This window comes from Desmodus rotundus, chromosome 8, assembly GCF_022682495.2.
Source record: "Desmodus rotundus isolate HL8 chromosome 8, HLdesRot8A.1, whole genome shotgun sequence".
Lineage (NCBI taxonomy): Eukaryota > Metazoa > Chordata > Mammalia > Chiroptera > Phyllostomidae > Desmodus > Desmodus rotundus.
Genome location: NC_071394.1, coordinates 54,263,404 through 54,288,841, shown reverse-complemented (window position 1 = coordinate 54,288,841; position 25,438 = coordinate 54,263,404). Strand labels below are relative to the sequence as shown.

The 25,438-nt window shown below is 42.6% G+C and overlaps 1 protein-coding gene across 6 annotated transcripts in view; it reads left to right on the top strand.

Annotated features, from left to right (window-relative positions):
- Positions 1-11,407, top strand: part of C8H8orf89 (chromosome 8 C8orf89 homolog) — a 39,514-nt gene extending 28,107 nt beyond the window's left edge. For 4 of the 6 annotated variants that reach the window (XM_024578361.4, XM_045186087.3, XM_053929496.2 and 1 more), the window contains one exon: positions 1,270-6,339. In XM_024578361.4, the coding sequence (XP_024434129.3) occupies positions 1,270-1,421 (152 nt within the window). In that variant the 3' untranslated portion in view covers positions 1,422-6,339. Of the gene's footprint in view, positions 1-1,269; positions 6,340-9,589 lie in introns of those variants that run through there. The other 2 variants (XM_053929498.2, XM_053929497.2) reach the window with 2 other exon arrangements.
- Positions 11,408-25,438: the final 14,031 nt, after the last annotated feature.

Here is a 25,438-nt window from a genome sequence, read left to right as displayed (position 1 = left end):
TTTTGTTTATTTCACTTAGTGTAACCTTTATCTTGCATGGGTTTTCTTTATGCTGTTGAAGTACCCAATGAGTTCCTTGAGCATCTCAGTAACCAGTGTTTTGAACTCTGCATCTGATAGATTGCTTATCTCCATTCCATTTAGTTCTTTCTCTGAAGTTTTGTTCTGTTCTTTTATTTGGGCCATGTTTTTTGTCTCCTCATTTTGTCAGCCTCCCTGTGTTTGTTTCTGTGTATTAGGAAGAGCTGCTTTGACTCCCTGTCTCAGTAGCATGGCCTATTGTAGACAAGTGCACTGGTAAATTGTATGGGGCAGAGCATTAGGTAATTGCCAGGGCAGGGCAACCTGTGTCACTGCTCTGCGGGTCTGTATGGGGGAGGGCTTAGAGAGGGGACAATGTGGCTGCCTAGCCTCTGGAGTTTTGTCCAGGAGGAAGCTGTTTCCTGGCATTTACCCTGTTTCCAGTCACTTCACTTTCTCCCCATATGCCACTGGTGCCCTTCTAGCTATTGCCCTGGTGCTGAAGGCCAGAGGGAGTAAGTCTGGATAAGTTCTAAGTCTATTGCAGGCCCTTTACAAGGCTCCTTAAAGGACTCTGAGAATCCTGAGAATCCTGCAGTTTCTTCCGTCACTCCAACTCCCACTGGTTTTTACAGCCAGAAGTTATTGGAACTTACCTTCCTGGTACTAGACCCCTGGGCTGGGGAGTCTGGTGTAGGGCTGGGATCCCTTGCTCCTGAGGTATCCCTCCCAATTTTTATCCATCACATGTGAATGTGGGACCACCCATTCTGTGTCTCTGTACCTCCTACCCATCTGGAAGAATGTGGCTAATTCCTTGGTTGTGGGACTTCCATACAGCTTGATTTTCTGATGATTCTGGGTGATATTTGTTTTGTAGTCATTGCAGTTTTTGCTGTGGTTGTGTGAAGAGGCAGACTGTGTTTATCTATGCTCCATCTGACCTAATCTTTAATAATTATTTATGGAGAATAAATTCCATATTCATACCATGTTTTTGAAGCATGATATAGGCACAGACTTAGTTTTATATAATTTAATGTAGGCATTGCAGGATTTTTAGTTAAATATATTTTTAGATGACTTACTATTGTCATTTAAAAAGTAAGTAGTGACATTTCTACTTCAAAGAACTCATAGTATTTGATGGTCATTTGAAGAATAGACATTTTGCTTGCACTATATTTTAGGGATCATCATTAACATATGATTATTTGCATTTTAGTAGCTGATTTTTTTTCCTCACAGGTTCTGGCTTCAGTGATCCTCTCATTGGAGCACCATCTCAATACTTACAGAGACTTTCCAAAATGGCCGTATTAGAGTATGATACCATTTGTCATGAAAAAACCAGAAAGTCAAAAAAGGGTAGGAAACGAGAGCTGAGAGACTGCTGGTAACTCATGCTGTGTGATGCTTTCTTGACTGACTTTTAAGGCATATACTTTCTTCCTTTTTCTTTTTATTTCTTTTGGTACATGATATGATATGGAATGATACATGTAACAATGGAAATGTAAATAGGAAATAAATATTTTATGTTACATACAGAATAATTTGTTTTGTTAGCATTACAAATAAGCATTTATCAATTATGCAGACATAAGCATAAGAAAAATTATATTTCATGAATCTTATGCACATTGATTATATTTTTTGACTCAACTTAAAAAAATGTTTTTTGAGTGCCTGTTTGTACAATGATCTTCGCTGGAAGCCACAGAAGATTTTTTAAAAAGTGAGCTCTTCTTGTTGGGGATAGAAAGTGGCCAATTGAAACCCCTCCTCTTCCCTGCTTGAGTTTGAAACAGTTGTGATGTAAGTATTCAAGGAAATGAAGATGAAAATATTAGCTTTGCTTTCTGATAGAACAGAAACCTTGGCTTAGATGTGTGGCCACCTCCTAACAGTGAACTTCAGAACTGAGCCAGAACACAAACCCAGGCAGTGGTGACAAGCTTAGGCTCACCTGCTGAGTCAGGGCCTCCATGGCCAATCAGCCAAGGTTGTCTACTGTGTAGACAGGCAGGTCCCTGAGGGGGAAGGGGATGGGGAAACACTTGCTCCTTCTCTGTAAGGAGGAGGAAGGTCAAGCTCAGGAGTACTCTGCTCCTCTATAAAGCCTGAAGGGTGGGGAAGAAGTGTGTGTCAGTGCACCTATCTGAGGAACCAGGAGAAATTCAGGCCACCTGAGGCTGTGATCCAGGGAGAGTGGGATCCAGGCCATAAGAGAGGCACAGAGTGTCACAGAGGTTCAAGAACAAGGTGGTAGCATCCAGTGGGAAATCTTCATGGAAGATACAGTGTTCAAAATGGAACTTAAAGACAGGAAAGATGGAGGGAGAGGGAATTTCTAGAAGGATTCAATAACATAACTGAGGTACCCTGTGCATTTGGGAGTGACTAACACAGTTGGAACACTGAGTAGTAGAGGGCGAGCAGCAGAAGCGACATGCCTACAGGCACCAAGCCAAGGACCACATTAGTGACTCAGTGAGATGAAAGCTATGGGGACCTGGGGCACTCACCAGCCAGGCTCAGCCCTCTGTGCCACCTGGGAATGAAGGCCAGCATTGCCAGATATTCCAACTTTGTGTGAGAAGCTAGACCCCAGATTTGTATGTGAAAACTTCCAATGTGTAAATGTTAGCAACTAATTTGAAATAAGCAACTAATTCAAAATTTATAAAGCCATTGTGTGGGCCAGAGAAAGTTGCATGTGCAAGCTAGGGCTGGCTTTGAGGGGCCATTCATTTCTGCAACCTCGAGGAGGTAGGGCTTGAGATAACCAGACGAGGTCTGGTAGAGAACCTTAAATTGAAGCATGAGTTTATATTTCCTCATTTTCACGATGGGAGACTTTGAGAATGAAAGTAGATTATTGCTTTTGTAATTTAAGAAGATTCATCCAGGTATAGTTACTAGGCTAGATTGTGATGGGAGGAGCCTGGGGGGAACCAGTGAGGAGATGTTTATAAAAATTGAGGCAAGAATCTCTGGTGGAAAGTTACAAACAGGACATCAAGGCCTAAGGACAACAATCACCTAAGGTCAACTGACTGGACATAGGGTATCAAAACAGGAAGAGTCAAAACCAGCTCATTTCCAATTTTAGACCAAAGATTCTCTTTTGCTAGTTTTAGGGAATAACAAGATGAATTCAGCTTTGAGCATATTCAGTTTCAGGTGCCATCAAGACATCCATAGATATGCCAAACAGGTAGTTGAAAGCAGGCGTGTAGTTCTGGAAAAAAGATAGTTGACTAGAGTTAGACCTTGGCAAAACATATGCATTGCAAAGGCTGAGTTTTCCTGCTAAAGATGTAGAGAGAAAAGAGAGCCCAGATTCAGAAGAGATGGGAGGAAACAGGAAGAAGACAAAAATAGAAGAAAAAAAGAAATAGAAGAAAAAAAGAAAGCATCACAGATACAAGAGAATGGACATACTTCATGTTCTTGCATGCTTTATATTACTATATAAAATACACTATTAATATGTATGTGTTTGTATGCATTATCACAATGCATTAATTCTTAGGGGTTAACTACATAAACTTACATGGAGATGCTTGTGCTTAGATCTGAATTTCGATTGCGAATGATTGAGTTGTTACCTGTACCATTTATATCTTCTAGTCAACAATTTCAAGTGTGGTTAATGACTTAAGAAATGGGAAACAGGAGAAAAAGTCATCTGAAACAAAAATTTGATGAGCTATTATTTTTGTGATAAGCACTTACAAATATTGGGTTGGCCAAAAGTTCATTTGTTTTTTTTTCCATAAGATGGCTCCAGTAGTTCTTAGTTGTCTTTAAATTCATTCAAAACAATTTTGTTAGATTGTATTGTGACAGCTGTTGTATTAGTGTGCATTTAAGAAAATTTATCAACATTAGTGAGTTTGTGTGTAGCCATTTTAATATTGAAGATAGAAGAAAATAAGCAATGTTTTTGGCATATTATACTTTATTATTTCAAGAAAGGTAAAAACACAACTAAAATGCAAAAAAAAAAAAAAAGATTTGTGCAGTGTATGGAGAAGGTGATGTGATTGATCAAACATGTCAAAAGTGGTTTGTGAAGTTTTGTGCTGGAGATTTCTTGCCGGATGATGCTTCACAGTTGGGTAGACCAGTTCAAGTTGATAGCAATCAAAGGAAGACATTAATTGAAAACAATCAACATTCTGTCACGTGGGAGATAGCCAACATATTCAAAATATCTAAATCAATAGTTATTGGTTAAAAAGGAAAATGTGTCTTTTATTTTATGGAAAGAAATATGGATTTTTGGCCAACCCAATACCTTTAATTGTCAAATGGGTTTCATTTAGTGAGGTCCTACTATGTACTCTAAACATTTAATATTATTTGTAAACCTTACAAATACCCTAAAAAGTAGATGGGTGATATTATTTCTGTTTTGTAAATAAACAAAGGGTCTTTGTTTTACACTGGTCTCAAGCTAGAAAATAGAACTAAATTCTCTATTTTCTATATAACTGAGCTCCAAAGCTTATATACATAAATGTAATGGAATTTTTAAAAAACTTGAACTTAGTTGATACATCATGGTTTAGTTACCTATAATTTAGGGGAAGGTAGTACTTGCACGGAGGAAAATTTCTTGTAATGTTGAGTTCCTGACTGATGACAGCAACACATCTTGGAGCATTTATACCAGTAGAATAGAAAGACCCCCTCCCCCTATCTCTCCCATGAAATAGTTTGACTCAATTCAGTTTGAGAAAGGAGTGGAATGTTTATTTCTTTTTAATAAATGAGATAGGCTGACAATAATTAATCACCTTTTTTGCCTTGGGTTGAATTTAATTTAACTTATGTTTTTCATTAAATCTTTTTTTTTTTAACCCATAGGCTCCACTTCCTTTCATTGCATTTACTCTTTTTGTTCCTCATGAACTTTTAAGAAAAAAACACCACCTACTTAATATTTAGTATCACTCCCAAGTAAGATAAACCCACCATTAAGAGATAAGGATGAAATGCCAAATTCTGATATTGTAGCTACCATGGATTTAAATTTATGTTTGGCATTGAAGACAATCTTGCCAGAAATTATCTTCTTAGAAAATCCACCTGTGTAAGCCATATCAGTCATAATCTTAAGAAACTGCATTATGATAAATACTTAGGATGGCAACACTGAGTCTTGATTCCAGGATGAGAAGACAATTCTTTACAAAGGATAGTTACTTAAGTGAAGGATAAATCATTAGTCAATAATAGTTTCAAAGAAATTTCCTAAGACTCACTGCCTTTTCTCTAGTTCTAAGCTCATTGAACAACCCTATAATTTGTAGTTTTGATTCCTGAGTAAATATAGTCACCAAAAAGCAGATTCCTTCTCTGGATGACAATAATAACTATTTTTTTTTACATGTTCACTATGTACAGGGCATTATGCTAAACACTTTTAATCTAATATCTTATTGAATCATTCCAATAACCCAACTTGACAACCAAACTTATTCTTACTCCATTCCCCTGGGTGACTATTATACATCTTCTCTTTTCTCTTCAGCTCACTAGTACCTTTACCCAACCTCTCACTCTTAGCTTCCAGACTTCCTCCTTATTTCCTTGAGAATATAGGAGCCACCAGGAGAGAACTTCCATTCATTCATCTGTGAACCTGCTTGCCTCTGTGCTCCTGCACTACTGCCCATGCTCCTGAGAGCAGCCCCTCACTTGTGCACAGATGTCATCATTGCCCTCTTGATGCAATCATTCCACCAGTTTAAAAACGCTGAAAAATCTGTCTTAACCCAGCATTTGACCTCTTATGACCTGTGTTTCCTTTTACAATCATACTAGCCACTTCTCCTCAGTCTCCTTAACAAGGTCATACAGCTAGTGAAGTGGAATATCTGGGATTTGAACCTTCAAAGGCAGAGACTACTTGCCTATTTCTATGTCCCTAGTACTTGGCACTGTGCCCAGCATGTAACATGAACTGAGAAGCACTTAATTATTTTGTGAGAAAGAATGCAGAGCTAGAGGTCAGTTGGGGATGAGACAGTCGAGACCAGACACACTGGACTTTCTAGTCAACAAGAAGGAAACATGATCACTACTGGAATTTCTGAGGAGTGGGAACAGGTAAGAGATCCTGACAAGTAAACTTTGGTTAGCACCTGAAAGAAGAAAATTGGGTCTAGTCCAGCAGGTGCTGTCTTCAAAGGCTAGCAGCCTAGAGTCAAATGGTCATTGCCTGGTTGGCAGTGAGGAGCCCATTGTCTCAGGACAAATTCCTGGGAAACAGACACTAAGATGGAGGTGAGTACAGGGAGTTTGCTGGCGATGCTTGACGCAGATCCCAGCCCGCAGGATCTGCTGTTGTGGCCGCAATATACAAATACACATGGACTACAGAAATCCTGTGGAGGAAAAGGGGCTGTGTGGCCACTCTCCAAGTTAGAGAGAGGGGCCATGCAGCCCCTTTTCCTCCACAGGATTTCTGTAGTCCATGTGTATTTGTATATTGCGGCCACAACAGCAGATCCTGTGGGCAGGGATCTGTGTCATCTGTCACCAAGGAACAGGGACACAGGGCTACAAGCCGCAGTTGTGGTCAACACACCAACTTGGATGGAGTGCACGCATTAGCCCAGGTAAGGGCCAACAACACAGTGCTTTTCGGTTATGTCGTAGGGAGTATTGGATTCAGAGGAAAAGGGTTTTCTTCCTAGGTTGCCCTCTCTTGTGACCTCTTTGCAACTGTACTTTCTTTAGTAAGCAGGAGCCTTGCTCTCTCTCCCAAGCATCTGCCGCAATCTTGTGGGCACAGGTCCAGCAGTTAAAAGCCACAAGGGCGCTTGCTGCTAGAAGACACCCATGAGAGGAAAATCTGGATGTGGACCAGGACAGAACACTAGGTTTCCCTGCCAGTTGCAAGCAAAAGTCGATGCAACAGGAAGCACACTGTAAAAACACTCACAATCCCATCCCCGAGGCACAACCCCCAACTAGGTCTAGGCTTGGGAGAAAGAGCAAAGACTTTCCCTTTAATCAGCTTTGAAAACAGCAACTAGTTACAGGGATATTTTAAAAGCATCTCAGTAAAATCTGTCATTCTAGCTGCCTCTTGCGGTCCTTTCGATTTTGCCTTTTCTCTCCATCCGCCTGCATAAGGAAAAGCGGATAGGGAATGAGTGTTTCGGTTTCGACTGGACTCCGAAGATCACTTTCCAGAAGAATTTAGTGTTAGTCACAGGTTTTGTATGAGAGCCTTTGGCATTCGCCAAGCTCCCAAGACAAAAGGCACTTCCTCCCGTCAGCCCGAGAAACCGGGTGTTCCCACGTGAGTCGGAACCTTGCGAGGGTGTCTGGGATCAATTCCTGAGACGTGCAGGGGCCTAGAAAAACAATAAAAGCCTGTCAAGGCAAGGGTCGGGGTGCTCTCCTCTTGAGGGAGTGGCCACACCATCCCTTTTCCTCCACAGAATTTCTGTAGTCTGTGTGTATGTGTATATTGCAGCCACAACACCGGATCCTGCGGGCCGGGATCCGCGTCAGATGCTGTCAGGTGGAGTTGCTGAACAGCAGCGCAACCTCAGTGAAAACCTCAGCCAAACCTGTGAGGAGGTGTGGAGCTAGAAAAGCCCCTGAGAGTTGTCAAACCTGAAGTGAGGAGATTTCACCTTCACTAATCCCATCCCTCTTCCCACTGATCAGTCAGTCATTGGAGGTGAACTGCGGTTAGGGAGGGCTGTGACCCTGGGCAGGGTGCTCTCTCCTGCTGAGGGAATTCCTGAAGAAGGACTCAGCTGACAGTGCCACCGAACACCCCCAGAGCTGGGGGATGAATGCTGTGGTCCAGCCAGGGAGATCTGGGTGGCACATCACAGTAGCCACTACCCTTCTTCCCAGGGAAACCAAAGTATCAGGTAGGGAATGAAGACAAGCACCCAGGAATGGAGGAAGAAGGTGGCTTGACCACATGCTGGTAAGGCTCCTGCTGGGAAATGGCTCAAGTGAAGAGATTTCATGGGCAGGGTCAAGGAAGCAGACAAAATAGTGAGGGACCTGAGACTACTGGTGGTGGAAGGCTGTTACCACCCTCGGGGCTAACGGGCCTAGGGAGGGAAATAGTGTCATCTGAGCCAAATGGGAACAGCAGCTGCAGTCACGGGGGACATCAGAAGGTGCACCATGGGAGTGGATTAGTCTCCAACCTTTTTTTTACCACTGCTCTCTACCTTCCTCCGGTGCCCTGCATCAACCAACCCCAGGTGAAAGTTGGTTCATAACAAAGCCTGGAGGAGGCGTTCCACAGGACTCAGCCCCTTGGTTCAGAGCAGGATGAACACAATGGAGAACAACCAGCAATGGGCACAAGTTAAAAACGATCCAGGATTAGCACTTGGGGAGAAGAGTGAGATGCTTCCCTGCCTTCAAGCCTTTTCTACTGACCAAGACTGAGGCTGACCTGGAGTGTGGGATGGAAATGAGTTTTGGGCAGGTCACTGATGTGAGGCTTGTACCCAACGTACAGGGGCAAAGTTGAACAAAAGATGGGGGTCTCAGGTGGAAAGACTTGAGGGACTGAGTGGAATGGAGGCTTGAAGGGTAATGTAAAGCTGAAGAAAGCAAGAAATCCGCCAAACCCCACAGGATTCAGAAACCATTTGACCTTGCTTCTACTCTCACCAAACCCTGCTGGGGTTTTTTTTGTTGTTTTTCCTGCTGAGGTCTCCAATACCAGGATCAGATAGAGGACCAGATCGTCTTCCAGTGGCATGTGGACAAGTGACCTTGAGGAGGGCAGTTTGAGTGCACCACGCAGCTGAAAAGCCTGTGCGATGTCCAGAGGGGAAAGGAGGGAACAAGAAACCTCAAAGTGAGGGAGCTGGACTGGATGGGGATGATATAGTCATGGCCCACCACTGATAATGCACATACATGGAATCCAAATGAGGGTGGCAAATATTTGTTCCTTTCGCCACCCAATCAGCTTGAATTAGGCATCTGGGAATGCCTGTCTCTCCCTTGATCTTTGCTTTCTGTTTTTAATCCCTGTCACCTACCTCCGCCCCATCCCTGTCCTGGCTCGCTCCTGGGAGTGGGAGGTTCAGGCTCTGAGAGTATTTCTTTCTGAGAAGATGAGAAGGTGGAGGCTTGTAAACAGTCCTCCTCTTTAGGAGTAGACTGGGTCTTTTAGGTTCTTCACAGAAGAACACCTGCAAGACACACAGCCCTGTGGGTAAATGTGACCACTCCCATAGTGCTGCTTGGATGTGTCATTCAGGCCAAGTCCCCTTCCCACCAGGAATGAGGCCAGGAAGGAGGGGGAGAGAGAAGTCGAAAGTGCTGTCCTTCTGCACTGGAAGTAGTAATAATGACTATTATTCCAATGACTCATATACTGAATGGCTGTTCTATGGCAGCTATACATTAGATGCTGTAGTGATGGCCTCCCTCCCCAAAGGTATGTTCATGTCCTAATCCCTAGAATCTGTAAAGGTGACTTTATTTGGAAAAAGGGTCTTTGTAGGTGCCATTAATTTAAGGATTTCAAGATGAGATCATCCTTATTAATCCCCAGGTGAACCCTAAATCCAATGACAAGTATCCTTATAACAGACACAGAGTGACACAAGAGAAGGGAAGATTATGAAGAGAAAGAAAATTGGAGAAGGAGAGATGCAGCCACAGCCAAAGATGTCATGGAGCCACCAGCGGTGAGGGGAGGCCAGGAGTGATGCTCCCTGGAGCGTTTGGAGAGAAAAAGGCTCTGCAGACACCTCAATTTCAGTCTTCTGGCCTCCGGAACTGTGAAAGAAATAAATTCCTGTTGTTTTAAACCATTCCATCTGTGGTAATTCTTTCAGCAGCCCTAGGAATCTAAACAAATGATTGCATGCATCCTTTCTAATCCTCATTGATCAACAAGGTGAAAGTATGATTTTCTCATTATACAGACAAAGAAATTGCAATTTGAACCTGAGCTTGCCTGAATCCGAGTCACTGTCCTCTCCATCATGGTACAATGTCATTGCTAATGTCTTTCAGTTCCAATGTGTCCTTCTGAGTTTCTGGCTTGTGAGCAGGTCCTTGCTTGCCCCACTGAGACTCGCCCATTAGCAACAGTTAATTGATGGGCCATTGTGTTGGCCACAGATTAGGCTGTGGATACAAAGTTGATTGTCATTAGTTCCTCCTTCTTCACCCCACTTAGGGCCTGAAGCTACAGGGGAGGAATAGTCTAGCGTAACCACCTGGGGAAAGAAATAGAAATATTATAGAACCCTAAGTAATAGTTTAAATTTTTCATAATAACTGTCAACTATGGAGTGATTTGTGGATTACCAAGCCCTTTCCCTCACATGATTTCATTTGAGCCTTGGAAGATGAGGTTACAAAGGGATGTTACATATGAACTATGTATTTCATGGAGGAGGATGACGGGGTTCTCAAGTCAAGTGGGCCCCTCAGTGCCATGTGGTTACTGAGAGGCAGCTCCCCACAGCACCCTGTCCCTCCTTGAGGTCCATTGTAGACTCACACAATCAGCCATGTGATTTCAAGTGCTTAACATTTATTTGGTTTTTCTACCTGCATTTTTCTTCCTTGAAAATAAGGGAGGATTGCTGACTGGAATTATGAGGAGCTGGCTTCTGTTTGAAGGGGGTTTTGGCGTTGAATAAATGAGTGATGTCAGCAGACAGCCCTGAGTCAGAAGAAGGCTGACCTAAGACCTGCTTTAGAATAAATATTTGTGATGCCTCGAGCAGTTCTTGTCTCTTAATGTATGGCTTTTCCAAATGCTTATGGTCGGCAGCTTGATTGATGCTCATGTTTAAAGAAAGGTAGAAATGGCCACCAGTGCCTTGTGATTCCACCAACCGTATCCAACTAAACATAAAATGTGTGAGTTCATAGTTACGGGCACAATCGACTTTATTGGAATGCAAGTTGATACCTACACAAAGTGCATATGTGAGAGAAATACATTTCATTTACTGAGACTTTTGCTTGTGCCATGTTTTTATTTGAAACTAAGGGGATATCAGTCTAATTTTCTACAACTCTACAAACCTGAGTATAATCTGAGATAATGTGAACATGAAGAAAGACCAAAAATCTATCTTCCCCAAACTGGCTCTGGTGAAATAATGCCATTAGAGACCTTATCCTAAAATAGACAATTTCTGAAGAAGCTGACACTTTTAAAGTCTATGCTTGTAGAGCACAGGTGGCAAATACAAGGCCCTCGGGCCCAGTCTGGCTCTCCACCTTATTTTATCTGGCCTGGCACCTTGTTTCTACCTGGTGGCATGGCAGCGCTGAGCTCTCACTTACCTGTTAAAGAGTAGTTACATTTATACATTCCTAAAATTACATTCGGCCCTTTGAAGGCAACCGCCAGCACCCCATGAAAATGAGTTTGACATCCCTGTATAGAGTGTTGTTTTGGCCATAAGAAAAAAAGAAGAAGAGACAGCTCTGGCTCATGACAAGTCAGTTTTATTTAATGTAAATGTATTTTAGCAGATTAAAAATATTCACAAGTTGACTTACACATTAGAAGATTTGGCATACACTTGAAACAATTTCTGATAACTCTCCCTTCCCCCAACTATGGGGCTTGTTTGTATGAGGGGGGATACAAAAAACTGGAATTATCTTCCAGAGTGCAGGTCCCTTGTAGTACAGGCTTCCCCTGCTAGGTGAGTGTCCTAGGAACCCATCTGTATCAGTGTACTAGCTGGCATTGTTGTGAGAGGCTGAGCTCAGCTCCAGTGAATTTTTTTTGAAGACTCTTTCAATGCATTTATCCATTTCATGATGGGTAAATTATGAGTGCACCTGCCAACACTGCGCTGAGTATCCAGCAGTTTTGGACCAAAAATGGCATGACCCCTGTACCCCACCCTCCCTACTCACCTCATCTGGCCCTGAGTGACTTTTTTTTTTCCTTCTATGGGTGAAAAAAATCCTCAAAGGGAAATATTTTGCTGATGTGGAACAGGTGAAACAAAAAGGGGCAGAAGCACTAAAAGCCATCAAAATCAACAACTTTAAAAACTGTTCTGAGCAGTGGAAAAAACATCTCACTAGGTGTATTACATCAAATGGAGAGTGCTTTGAATGTAACCGAAGTTAAACCTGTAAGAATAAATGCACAATTTTTATAAGTAAATTCTGTTTGGGGGGTCCTCCCTCATAAAATTTAGGTATATGAGGGGCATAACATAATTTAGGCATAACATAAAATTTACTCTCTTCATTATTTTTAATTGCATTAAATACATTCTTATTGACAATCTTGAGTTCTCTTGGTGTTTTTATTTTGGACTGACTTCCTTTCATGTCTCCCACTTCACTTTTCTTGGCTTGGCTTCTGCTATCCCAACACATAGGCAAAAAATTCTGAATCTTCATACAAAATAAAGAAAAGCATGACGCCTCATGGCGCCTGTGGCAGGATATCCCATCGAAAACTTCAGTGGATTGAGCTGTTGAGGCCTTACTGTCTTGTGCTCTATGGTTATGGCAATGGGCCCTCTCATCTGGGCTAGGGTTGGGGAGTGGGGAGGTTGGAAGGTATTAACTTCCCAGGAAGAAGTGGAACGTTTTTCTCTTTTGAAGAGCAGGTCTTCCTTAACCCTAGGGAGGCCAAACAAATCTTTTTATGCATTAGGACCCTTCTATGGCCCAACTCTAACTGGTGGGCCATTAGGTTCTATGGTGGCAGAAGAGGTGAGAAACAAGCTCTTTTTTGTTGGAGGACTCTGATCCAAACAGGTGGGAAGAGAGGGGGAAAAGGGTCTCTGTATCCTAAGGATCAGGTGCTTGAGCTCCCCCTTGATACCAGTCTGAGAGTTGGCATAGGGCCCCAGACATTTGGGGCTAGTGGATGTTTGTGGCTAGAAAGAGTGGTTAGACCAGAAGATCCATCCTTCTGAACCCCACAGCTTGAGAAAAGAGTCGAGTTATCATGACCTCACCATGGATGGAAATTGGTCTTAGAGAAGGAGTTGCAAGCTCTTGGGGAGATGTAGGGATTCTGACATTGTTTATATAGACTGGATAGGGCTGAAAGCAAAAAGAGTCCTAGGCATATACTGACATGAAAATGCAACACACAGCTGCAGTCTTCTAAGTTGCCTGAGAACATTCACCAACCCTACAGTTGAATTCATCTGCCCCATCCTATGTCTTGGCAAGTTAATCACAGTCCAGCTTATCCATGCCCTGCGAAGACCAACGGATGTGGTTATGGCCTGAGGTCAAATTCAGGGGTCGGAAAGGTGGCCTTGGGGTCCTCAGTAGAGTCCCACATGGTTGGCTGGTCGCTTTCACAGCAGTTGTGGATATGGAGTGTCATGGACCTTCCAGCAGCATGGTGAGTATCTTTAGCAGGCCAGATGGAGTTTGTGTGAGTATAGGTTAACCACATGGACTCTGACACCAGGCTACTTGGGGTCAAATCCCCACTCTGAAACCTGATAGCTGTTCTATCTGTGGTCAGATTTCTCTGCCTCTCCAAGTGTCATCCGGAAAATGGAGACGTAAAAAACCAAAATAATAATGACACCTACTTCTTGGGGATATTGGGAAAGGTAAGCAAAATAATGTGTCTGCCACAAGGTGCTTAATTGTGTTATTTTAATTCATCAGGCAAAAGCCTTGGAGTGTTGGATGATGTGGGAAACAAAATACTCAATGGATAGAACTGTAACCTGAGAAGGGCTGATCAGCCACCCTCCCTGGCCTGGAGGAGGTTGAGCGGGACACAATGACCAGGTCCTGGTTTTCTTTTCAATCTTAGAAGAAAGGCTACAATTTTAATAAGATGAAAGGAGGCTTGCCAGATCCTGACAAAGTCGCAGGCACTGTTCTGTGTCCCCACCGTCTCTGGGACATCTGAAAGAATTGGATGAAGGACTCTGTAGTGAAGGGACCACACCGCAGCACTCCACAGAGTCCTGGCTTTCCTCCAGGGACGCAGGAACAGGGGGCTGGGAATCTTTCATAATTGCTAATGTTCTGATTGGGTGCTAATGCAAAGTGTGTTTAGAAAGACTTTTCTGAGCACTTCTGAGCTCTGTGCCACAAGGGCAGTGGGTCTGATTTCTTAAATTACCTGGTGACAGTTTACAATTTTGACTTAGGGTAAAATGAGTATGTCCCTAGCTCCATTTTTGAAAGATAAGTAAATGCTCATACCAGTGTTTAAAGAAACATGGTTATATATTCTCTTAAATAAACTTTTACGCTAGCCCCTTTACTTCCTTTCCCCTTTACTTTCCAAGTAAAGGACATCAATATCCAACTCTTGTACTTATTATTTTTGTTCCAGAAAATAACACAGAATCTTGGGTTCCCTCCTTATACCCCTTCTGCCAGCCCCATCATGTTTTTCTGCTTCCTTTGAGTGTTTTTCTCCTTTATTCAGAGACCTATTGTCCAATGTTTAACACTGACACAGGACACACACACATTGCACATAAAATCAGTGTCAGTGAGTAATTTACTATATTTTGCCTCCATCTTGGAAACAGCAGCTTTCACTGTCTCCACCCTCCCGCACCCCACCAACACCAGTTGTCGAGGAAGTGGTACTAGAAGTCCAAGACCAGTAAACCATAAGAGTTGTTAGGTTGCTAAGACAGGGTGACATTTCCACAGAGACCTGTGAGTGAGGAGGTCCAAAGCAGATGACATTTAGCAGATACACAGATTAGTAACTACCATTGTCATCTGCCTGATTTATGTCAGGTACTAAATAAATTTCACTTATTTTTTTTCATTTCATTTATTCCTCACAACAGCCCAATGAGTCAGGTATTACTCTTATCATTATCTCCCCATTTTTTGATAAGGCTCAGAGAGATTAGGTAACTTTCTTGAGGTCCCATAGATAATGGCAGAACTGAGATTTGAACCCATGTCTGTTTTACACCAAAGCCCATGCTCCTAATCACTGCATGCCAGGTGTAGGACCTCTATGGAGTTATAAAGAATTCAGGCTTCTCTTTTCAAGCTGCTTGCAGTTTAGAATGAACTGGAATGTATGCAATTGTATCTCATTGCTACACCTTACTGTAGTTTCACTATTTTTTTACCAAACAGAACATATGTAGCATCTTCTTTTGTCATGCAAGGGAGGGTCACACTGTTAGATTCACATTCCAATGTGTGGGTTACACTCACTTTTGCCAAAGGTATTTATGTGGGGGCTTAACTATCTACTCTGTAAGCACAAAGGACATACTCAGTACAATACCACCAGGTGAGGAGGAGGCCTCGGACAGGGTGGGCTGGGCACAAGGGAGTGATTTGGCTTGTGAGATATTACAGACAAATCCCAATATTTTTATTAAATGAAGAGTAGTTTTCTCCAGGTGTGGCAAAGTCACAGGCCCCCAATTATTGCTGACTTATTCCCATCAGGGAATTATTCACCACTTCCATAGTTGTGCTGTGGAAGATAATAAGTCAGGCCCTGGGATACAAATTAGGAACACAGAGATTTGTCCGTTTGGCTTTTTACTGAGGGAAAGACAGACCCACAGGCAACTGATTCTAATACTGAGGTCCAAGTGCAGAAATGGCAGTGGGTGGAAGGTTCTGTGTGAGCACAGAAGTTGGAGGGACTAATGCTGCTTGTGAGACTTACAGGAGGTTCTCCACATCCGGAGGAGGCTTTGCTAAGTGGGGAAGAGAAAACAGGGTCATTTCAAGTCAGGGGAACAGTATGGGTTGGAGGTATGAGTGTGTATGTCATTACTGCAGAAAAATGGGAAATTTGTTTGTGGAGGATAAAATGTAGTATATCGAGAGGTAGGAGAGTCAGGTCTCCATAAATAGGGTTTATGACAAAGATGTGCAGCAAGTCTCTTTCTATTTTTTAATGATAAAAGTGGAAAAGAAAGCCTTGCAGTATAATATTCATGACCATTCTTTTTAGAGAAAGGCTCACATTGCCAAATATTCAAGAGCAAAATAACTCCTTTGGGTCACAGTCAGTTTTGGGCCAGTGAGTTCCCATTAAAATAGAGCTCTAGAGATAGTCCTTCCACAGTGAGAGAGGACAAGGTTGATGGTAACCTATGTCGCTTAAGAAGCATCTCTAGCAGATTGAAGTGGGAATTTTGAATATTCTCTTGATCTTACCAGGGAAGAAATTTAAAAAAAACATTTCAAGATAAAATAGGACAAAGAGTAAATCCATAGAAGTTTTTGTTTCCTTACTATTATCATCCAAGTAACTTCCATGGGTAAGTGTGTGCTGGGCAAAGAATCCACTGGAGAATTATTTGTAGCTACTTATAAGGCTGCTCTATTTCACAACTGGAAATTTTCAAATGGACCTTAATAATGAACTTCAAGTGTCCAAAAGAACTTCATGCATTTCATAATTCATAGGTGACACCCAATTAATGCTGACACTTAGGCATGTTAGAAATGTTAGAAACTACAGTGAAAAAGAATTATTTTGAGAATGCAATTTGGGGTAATGCTAAGGCAGTCAAAAACTCTTGGGTGAAAGAAACATGGTGGTCCTGGAACCCCAGCTCACCTGCTCACAAAGTTTGAACAATTTAGAGCTTCAATTTTGGGTTTGGGTCTCTGAGCCTCTCCCAGAGGATGAGTTCTGTCCAGTTCTGGGTCCTCAGAGAAGTTTCTGAAACAAGGGAAAGACTGTTGCAACTCAACCCTTCTCCTTCAGTGTTTTGAGATCATTATTCCTATCTGTCTTTTCAAAGTCCTTTCTTTTATAATAATAGTATTTCATACGTTTTTTAGTGTTCACAATAATCCCACGAGGTGTAGCAGACACTTAATATTCATTGAAGATGAGAGAAGGCAATGCAGACACTGTCACTTTCAGATACCAGATAAGTTCAGCTGTAAGCAGAAATGGAATGAGGCCTCTTGTTCCTTGTTACCATCGTATTACAAGGGATACATATGGTATGAAATCCCTCTCAGCAAACCTGGCATCTCTCTGTTTAGACAGCACTGATCCCTGCCACTCTCAGAGACAATGCACAGAGATGCCAGTGGGAGAAAAAGCCACCAGTATTTAAGCAGGGCCTCACAGACTGGTAGTGCCTTGGAAAGGTCACATGGTCTCTTCCAGAAACTGACCAGGCCAGGGGGAGTCACTCCTGCTCACCGAGCTCATGGCAAATGACACAGAAACCAGATTTCCAGCTTGTTGGCCCACAATGAGACCCACAACTGCCATGTGGCATGAATGTGTCAACTGTCCTTTCCCCCTCACGTTTTAACATCCCTGGCCCAGGGATTCCTTTTACAACCACCGTGGGGCAGACAGCAGCTCTGACATAGTTGCTGTCACCCACAAATAGAGAAATTTGGTCATTTCTTGTGACATGTCTGGAGAGCTGCAACCACTGATGCTTTAGTCAACAAACCAGGGAAGACACTTGGGGTAAGGAATCTGAATCATGATTCCTGTTTAAAAGCATCAGTTAACATCAATCTGGTAAAATCAAGAAAACACTAATCAAACCCCTCAGAGTTGGTGTCAGCGTCCTGAGAAGCACTTAGAAGAAAATCTGAATAGATTTCTTAGTACAGCACTCTTTATTTTTCTCATAATCTTTTATTTGTAAATGGTTTAAACTTATAGGAAAGCTAAACATAGTTCAATGAGCACCTAGATTTTTCCGTTCATATCATTTTGAGACATTTGCCTTATCTCCCTCTCCTGTGTTTTTGGAGTTTTTGTTTGTTTGTTTATTTGTTTGTTGGATAAGTTTGAAAGTGATGTGCATATAACAGGACACTTCACTCCTAAACATTTCAGCATGTATCTTTTATTTTGTTTGTCACATTAATGAATTTAATGTGGTGGTCTGGTTTCTGACCCACAGCCCTTCAGAAACAGCAGGTTAAAAGGGATTTCCCTGGGGGAACATGATCGCAGTGAGGAGAGACTCTTGACAATTTTACAACAAAGGACAAACCAGAAGACCCATTTCTTAGAAAAAGCATAGAAGTGCAGCAATCTGGAAAACAAAGACTAATTACTCAGTAATAGAATTAATTTCCAAATTTAAAGAAAAGACTAACATACATTTAAGATTTACAGAAGTGGTTGCCTAAAGCTGAAAACTATCAGCTCTCCAAGACTCTGGGCTCCCCAGAGTGTCTACATTAAAAAAGAGTTTTAGTGTTTTGTTGTATCAGTTAGAACATTTTTTGATGCATTACAGACTTCAAATATGATTTTAAGTAATGACATTTATTATGCTGGTATGTCTAGTATTATAATTTTCATTAATTTTATCTTGATAACATTCTCCTTTAGGAGAAAATATTATACTTTATAATTAGCTAGAGAAAAATGTATTTTATTAATTTATTTTTTAATTTTATGTTTCAATTACAGTTGACATTCAATATTATTTTATATTAATTTCAGGTGGACAGCATAGTGGTTAAACAATTACATAATTTATGAAGTGATTCCCCCCATAATTCAAGTACCTATTAGGTTCCACACATAGTTATTACAATATCATTGACTCAATTCTCTATCAGTACGTGTCTTTTAAGAACAAAGACTTTTAACCACATACCATTTTTAACACTCAAGAAATTAATATTGATATCCTAATATCTGATATATAGCCCATATTCAAATTTCTAGTGTGTATATATATATATATATATATCAATTTTATTTTCTTTAAAGAAATACTATATCATCAACACCATTGAAGGTTGAGGATGACATTGTATAGGAAAAAACACAAACATCAAAAACTCTGATTCTAAAAGCGATTCAACAGACGCAGACACCAAATATGAGGAAATTTTAGGGATTACTTTAACCATTTATTTCCCTTACATTTTTCTTTTCATGTATGTACAGACCTGATGCATGATAAAATCTGTATCTAAGTAAGTAAAAAATCATGTAAGTGATTAAAGGAGAAGTGGTTAGAAAGACTTGTGTTACAGTATAATTGACAGAATTGTTTTATTCTTGCAGGACATAAAATATGTAAGGTGCACCTTACATATGATAAAACACTTTCAGTTGGAGGTTCAGAGCCCACAAGAAAACATGACGGTTCATGAGCTCAGCTGAGTCCTGAGTGTCACTGTTTGCACACTTGATGCCCAGTGGTCAAGTCAGGACAGCTCCCTCTCTGGGACCAAAGGGCTGAGGCAGCCAGCTGACTCTCACTCTCCTCCTCCCCTTCAGGACCCCAGGCAGGTCTCCCAGCCCCTGTCTGTGGTCACTGTCTTTCTTTAGACCGATTTCAACACAATTCAGTTCTGCTTTCACTCCAGCTGGACCAGGTGTTCCTAAGTCGCCTCTGTCTGAGCTATGATCTTGGCACTCCTTTCCGCTGGCTAATCACAGCCATCTCACGTTTATCCTTCCCCACTCTGAGCTTCCTGGGCACTCTGGTTTCTGCTTTCCGGGCTCACCTTCACTATAACCCTCCAAGTACTGGCCACAAGGTAATCTCTGCCCAGTTGTCCTGGCTTCCACTCTAAAACAGTTAGAGAATAGATAGAGAACCAAGATGGCGGTGTAGGTAGACACACTGCGCCTCCTCGCACAACCAGAACTGACAGAAAATCGAACGGCAAGGAAATCCAATACCAAGGAAGTAAAAAATAAACATTCATCCAGACCAGTAGGAGGGGCGGAGATGGGCAGCCGGGGCAGAGAGGACTCACGTGGCCGTGGTGGGACCGAGACTGGCAGAGTGTGGGACCAATGGGGCAGGCAGTCTGACCACTAGCAGACCCCGCGGCCCCACATTCGTGCACAGATAAACCGGACACGGCGGGGAGCGAAGCAGACCTCGCAACCCAGGACTCCAGCGCGGGGAAATAAAGCCTCAAGCCTCTGATTGAAAACGCCTGTGGGGGTCGGGGCAGCAGCAGGAGAGACTCCCGGCCTCACAGGAGAGGTTGTTGGAGAGACCCACAGGGGCCTAGGGCGTGCACAAGCCCACCCACTCCGGAACCAGCACCAGAGGGGCCCAATTTGATTGTGGGTAGCAGAGTGAAAGACTGAAATCCAGTGGAGAGGGGAGCAGATGCCATTGCTCCCTCTCAGCCCCTCCCCCACGTACAGTGTCACAGCGTCACAGCGTCACAGAGCAGGACCAGAATTACCCCGCCCTGGTGAACACCTAAGGCTCTGTCCCTTAAAGTAACAGATGGGCCAAAACCAAAAAAAAAAAAAAAAAAAAAATGGCCCAAATGACAGAACACTTCAAAGCTCCAGAAAAAATACAACTAAGCGAGGAAGAGATAGCCAACCTATTGGATGCACAGTTCCAAACACTGGTTATCAAGATGCTCACAGAATTGGTTGAATCTGTTTGAAAACCAGATGAAAAAGTGAAGCCTATGCTAAGAGAAACAAAGGAAAATGTACAGGGAACCAATAGTGATGCGAAGGAAACGGACTCAAATCAATGGTGTGGACCAGAAGGAAGAAAGAAACATCCAACCAGAAAAGAATGAAGAAACAAGAATTCGGAAAAATGAGGAGAGGCTTAGGAACCTCCAGGACATCTTGAAACGTTCCAACATCCGAATTATAGGGGTGCCAGAAAGAGAAGAGGAAGAACAAAAAATTGAAAACTTATTTGAACAAATAATGAAGGAGAACTTCCTCAGTCTGGCAAAGGAAATAGACTTCTGGGAAGTCCAGGAAGCTCAGAGAGTCCCAAAGAAGCTGGACCCAAGGAGGAACACACCAAGGCTCATCATAATTACATTCCCCAAGATGAAAGAGAAGGAGAGAATCTTAGAAGCAGCAAGAGAAAAGGAGACAGTTACCTACAAAGGGGTTCCCATAAGACTGTCAGCTGATTTCTCCAAAGAGACCTTACAGGCAAGAAGGGGCTGGCAAGAAGTATTCCAAGTCATGAAAGGCAAGGACCTACATCCAAGATTACTGTATCCAGCAAAGCTATCATTTAGAATGGAAGGGAAGATAAAGTGCTTCTCAGATAAGGTCAAGTTAAAGAAGTTCATCATCACCAAGCCCTTATTATATGACATGTTAAAGGGAGTTACCTAAGAAAAAGAAGATGAAAAATATGAACAGTAAGAATGACAGCAAATCACAGTTATTAACGACCACACCTAAAACAAAAACAAGAGCAAACTAGGCAAACAACTAGAACAGGAACAGAACCATAGAGATAGAGATCACATGGAGGGTTGTCAGTAGGGGAGTGGGAGGGGGTGGGGGGGAAGGTACAGAGAATAAGTAGCATAGATGATAGGTGGAAAATAGACAGGGGGAGGGTAAGAATAGTGTAGGAAATGTAGAAGCCAAAGAACTTATAAGTATGACCCATGGACATGAACTATAGGGGGGGAATGTGGGAGGGAGGGTGTGTGCAGGATGGAGTGGAGTGGGGGGGAAATGGGACAACTGTAATAGCATAATCAATAAAAATATTTTTTAAAAAAGTTAGAGAATAAATGAACAAATGAAACACAAGCATTTCAGAGTCTTGAGGGAGAGTTGATAGGTCTCTGGCCAGTGGACCAAACATCCATTCGTGTCCAATAGCCATATGCGGGAGATGGGGTCATGTGCAGATGTGGCCACTAGGCTGCATCTGCAGCAGAGGCTCTGGGTGCTGGGTGAGGAGCACAGTTGGGCTGCGGCAGGCAGTTAAACCTGACACTCCAAACATTACCAGGAATTTGTTAACTTTGCACATTTTCTTTTAATATTTTTCCCAATCTGATAAGAGATGCGGGGCTTTTAACAGGCTATGTGTATGTATGTATGTATGTCTAAAATTAGTTATTAGTGAACTTTCTTCTGGACTGAGACTGGGTCAGCTTTCATGGGATCTCTTCTCTGGCTCCTTGGTGATCTTGTTTGTCTCTCTTTCCAAACCTTCTTTTCTTCTTATCCCTGCAACAGTCCTGCCTCCTATTCTGCATAGATTAGTATAAGATGTGTATTTTCTTCTACCTCAGGACAACCCTGAATACCATCTCCTAATTAATCTTCCCAACGTACATTGCTGTTATATTACTCTTCTCCTGGGACTCTACTATGGCTTCCCAGGGTTTTGGACCCTGGAAAAATTAGTTCACTTCTTGAAACCCTGTTGTTTACTGTAAAATGGAGCAATAATACCTGCCACACAGGCTGTGTCGTGGCTACATGTGATGTCCACTAATGCCTGGGGCAGGGCCTGGCAAAGTGTGGGCACCCAACAAATGTACTACGTGTTGGCAGTGTTTCCTGAGTCATCATCACTTCCACCAAGAGCCTCCCAGCTCCTTTAGAACATCCCTCTGATCTCTCTGTATTACCTACGGCTTGTGTGATGAGACTGAGAGATGGTGAGACTCGTACCTGGGAGGTGCGGGCCTGGCCCTGTGCCCAGAAAGAGGTCACTGCCCACATGCTTGGCTCTTCCCAGCTCTAGGGCAGGCCTCAGGGGTGGAGCCTGTTGTTTCTGGCATCTGCAGGTTGCCTCCACGGTGCTTATAATGGGCCCCAGGTTCTCCTGACCCTGATCAGGGTGCTTCTGTGACACCTTCTATATATAGACTTGTTACCTCAAGATGAGGACTTATGAGCCCTATAGCTCTTTTCGGCACGGAACTAGGAAACTGCATGGTAGGAGATTAATGCCAGTCAGTAAATGATGATGAGTATGAGTTTGCATCAACTGATCTCAACCTTGGTCTGGTTCCCTAGATACTAGTGTTTGTCTCCCTTCTTGGTTACCAGGAGCAAAACATTCACTTGCCCTAACAAGGCATTGTTGTCAGGTTATCATAGAGACAAAGAGAAAGAAAAGGATCCCACCTTAGGGCCTAGTCTCATGAATACCAAGAAGAACAGGGGTTCACCCAGATGGTTGTGCTTTGGGAATGGAGAGACCCAGTGCCTAGGTTATTCTGGTGTCCCAGCAGCATGGGCAAACTGTTACCATGTCCAGATAGTCTCTGTCTTTGTTTTAACAATTTATTCAATTTCTGCTCCTTCAGCCACTGTTCAACACTTTTTGTACATTTCCTGTTCAAATTCTTCAGAGTAGGATTTGATTAATCTTGTGTCATCTCTGATGGGCATTTTTGCCACAAAGCACACACCAGGTGACACTGTAGGTCCTGGATGGGTGGCTCAGATCAGATGCTCACTCTGGTCCAAAAACTTGTGACCAGGGTGAGGGTCACAGGCATGAGCAGGGAGCCCATGGGGCAGACCTTCTGGAACCACCGAGGGTGTGTGGGTTTTGGCAGGGTTCGCTGGCTCCTTGTTTCACCTTGTATCTCCCTCTTCCTATAAAAGACATCTAACAATAGTCAATATTTACAGAAACTACTGCAGTTGGGGAAACAAAGCTATTTCTTTTTTGAAACCATCCTGAATTTTATCCCATTCCCTTTCAATTCACACTCCACACTACTGCTAGGGTTCTCTTTGTAAATGCGTGTTAAATCTCATCATCACGAAATGTTTTATGGGCTTTCCATCATCCCCAGGCTGAAATCACAACTCCTCAGCATGGCTTTTCAAGGTCCTTATGATCTGGCTGCAATCTGTCTCATGGACTCATCACTTCTTCCATTCCACGCTGCTTCCTTCCCCACACAGAACACACACACAATGTTGATATAGACCCTTTTGCTTTAACCATATAGAAATTTTGCAGCCCCCTGAATTATCATATATTCTCCCCTGTCTAAAGAGGTCTCTAGAACACCTTTCCCTCTGTCTTTTGAATAACTCCTACTCACCCCTTGGGGTTCAGTGTCAAATCTCTTAAGGAAAACTTTCTCTGCACTCCAGAGCTGACTTGGATGCCCTCTGTCATGCACCCATAGCATCCAACCACACCGAGAGTAACTCCCACACCACTTTGTGGCCTTCATGTGCTTGTTTATTCTCTCCACTGGAATACAGCCCTGGGGGCAGGGCTATATTTTATTCACTGTGATATCTTCACATTTTGTGGCAGCTCGAAAATAATTTTTGAATGACATGAAAGAATAAATGAACAAATAAGTGAATTTTCTCCAAGAAATGAAAAACATGACCTTTAGAATCTTCCAGCCCTGCCTCACTAGCTGAGTGACCTCTTTGGGGCTGAACTGTTGTAAGATGAAGGGTGGGTGTTGAGGGTAGTTGGCCTGTAGTCTGGCTCTCCAAGCTCTAGACTCTCAGGGATCTGTGTCCACATAGGACCATCCGCGGACGTAAATGGAGCTTCCTGGATCAGGACAGCTAGTCACCAAAGAGATGGGACAAGATGTTTCTCCTTCCTAGAGACCTCTATGTTATAAACAGGACAGTTCAGTAGCTGCTTCTCCTTTAGTGTTGTTTTGTTTTGTTTTTAATAAAATGGTACCCTGATTCAGGGTATTTTCTCTAATTAGGCTTTAAAAAGAACAAGGCTTGAACTCTGTGATTTAGGGACTAGCAAAAAAGGAAAGGAATACGGTTCTGCGTGCATCTAGACTTCCTCATTGGACTGTAAGTCTCACTCCTCACTCCTTTTTTAAAACTTTTATTTTGAAACATTTTTAGATCTTTTCTACTTGACTCCTTTTCTTGATTTTGAGTTTTTCTTTTCATCAAAAATTAAGTGTTCTGGGACAAAAAGTGTCCCAAAGACTTTACTCTTTCTAATAATTGTATGAAATTTTCAAAGGACCATGAAATAAATGGATCACCTAAAGAATCTGCATTTAGGACAAGATGTGGCTAAACTGATTGCCATCTTATTGGTGAATATGTCTCTTGCCAGAATATGTTGAACTGAGGCCCAAGCAAGTGATTCAGTTAGTTGTTGATTCCAAACCCATTGTCTTTCAAGTTTAATATTGGTCTGCCTGGTTACCATGGCCAGAAACTTTGTATAGAAAATAAATAACCAGAGACATTGAAATTAAGAACAATATAACAATAGCCAGAGGGGAGTGGGGAGGGGATAGTGGGGAGAGGGGTCTATAGGAGCTACTATAAAGGACACAAAGACAAAATCAAGGGGGAGGGTAGAGATAGGGGAGGGAGGTGGGACTGGCTGGGGTGGGGTGGAGGGATGGGGAGAAAATGCAGACAATTGTAACAGAATAAAAATAAAAAATAAAAAAAGAAAATAAAGACGAGGTGTGTTATTCAAGCACCCCTCCAAGGCAGACCTTACCTTTGACTGGGTTTTACGTGGATACTCTCTCCCCGTTACAGTGTTCAATACCCCTTGCCCTGCATGCCAGAACGGAGTTATTGGCAGGGGAGTGTTTACTCGCCTTCTGGGGATAAGCTTTTAATCACCTACAAAGAGCAGTTGGCCTCCCCTAAAAGCACTTCAATAACGTGGGACTGGGCCCTCAGTGAGCTCAGCCCTTGTCAGCCCCAGGCATCCTTGGGCCAAGATGCGCTGAAGCCAGAAAT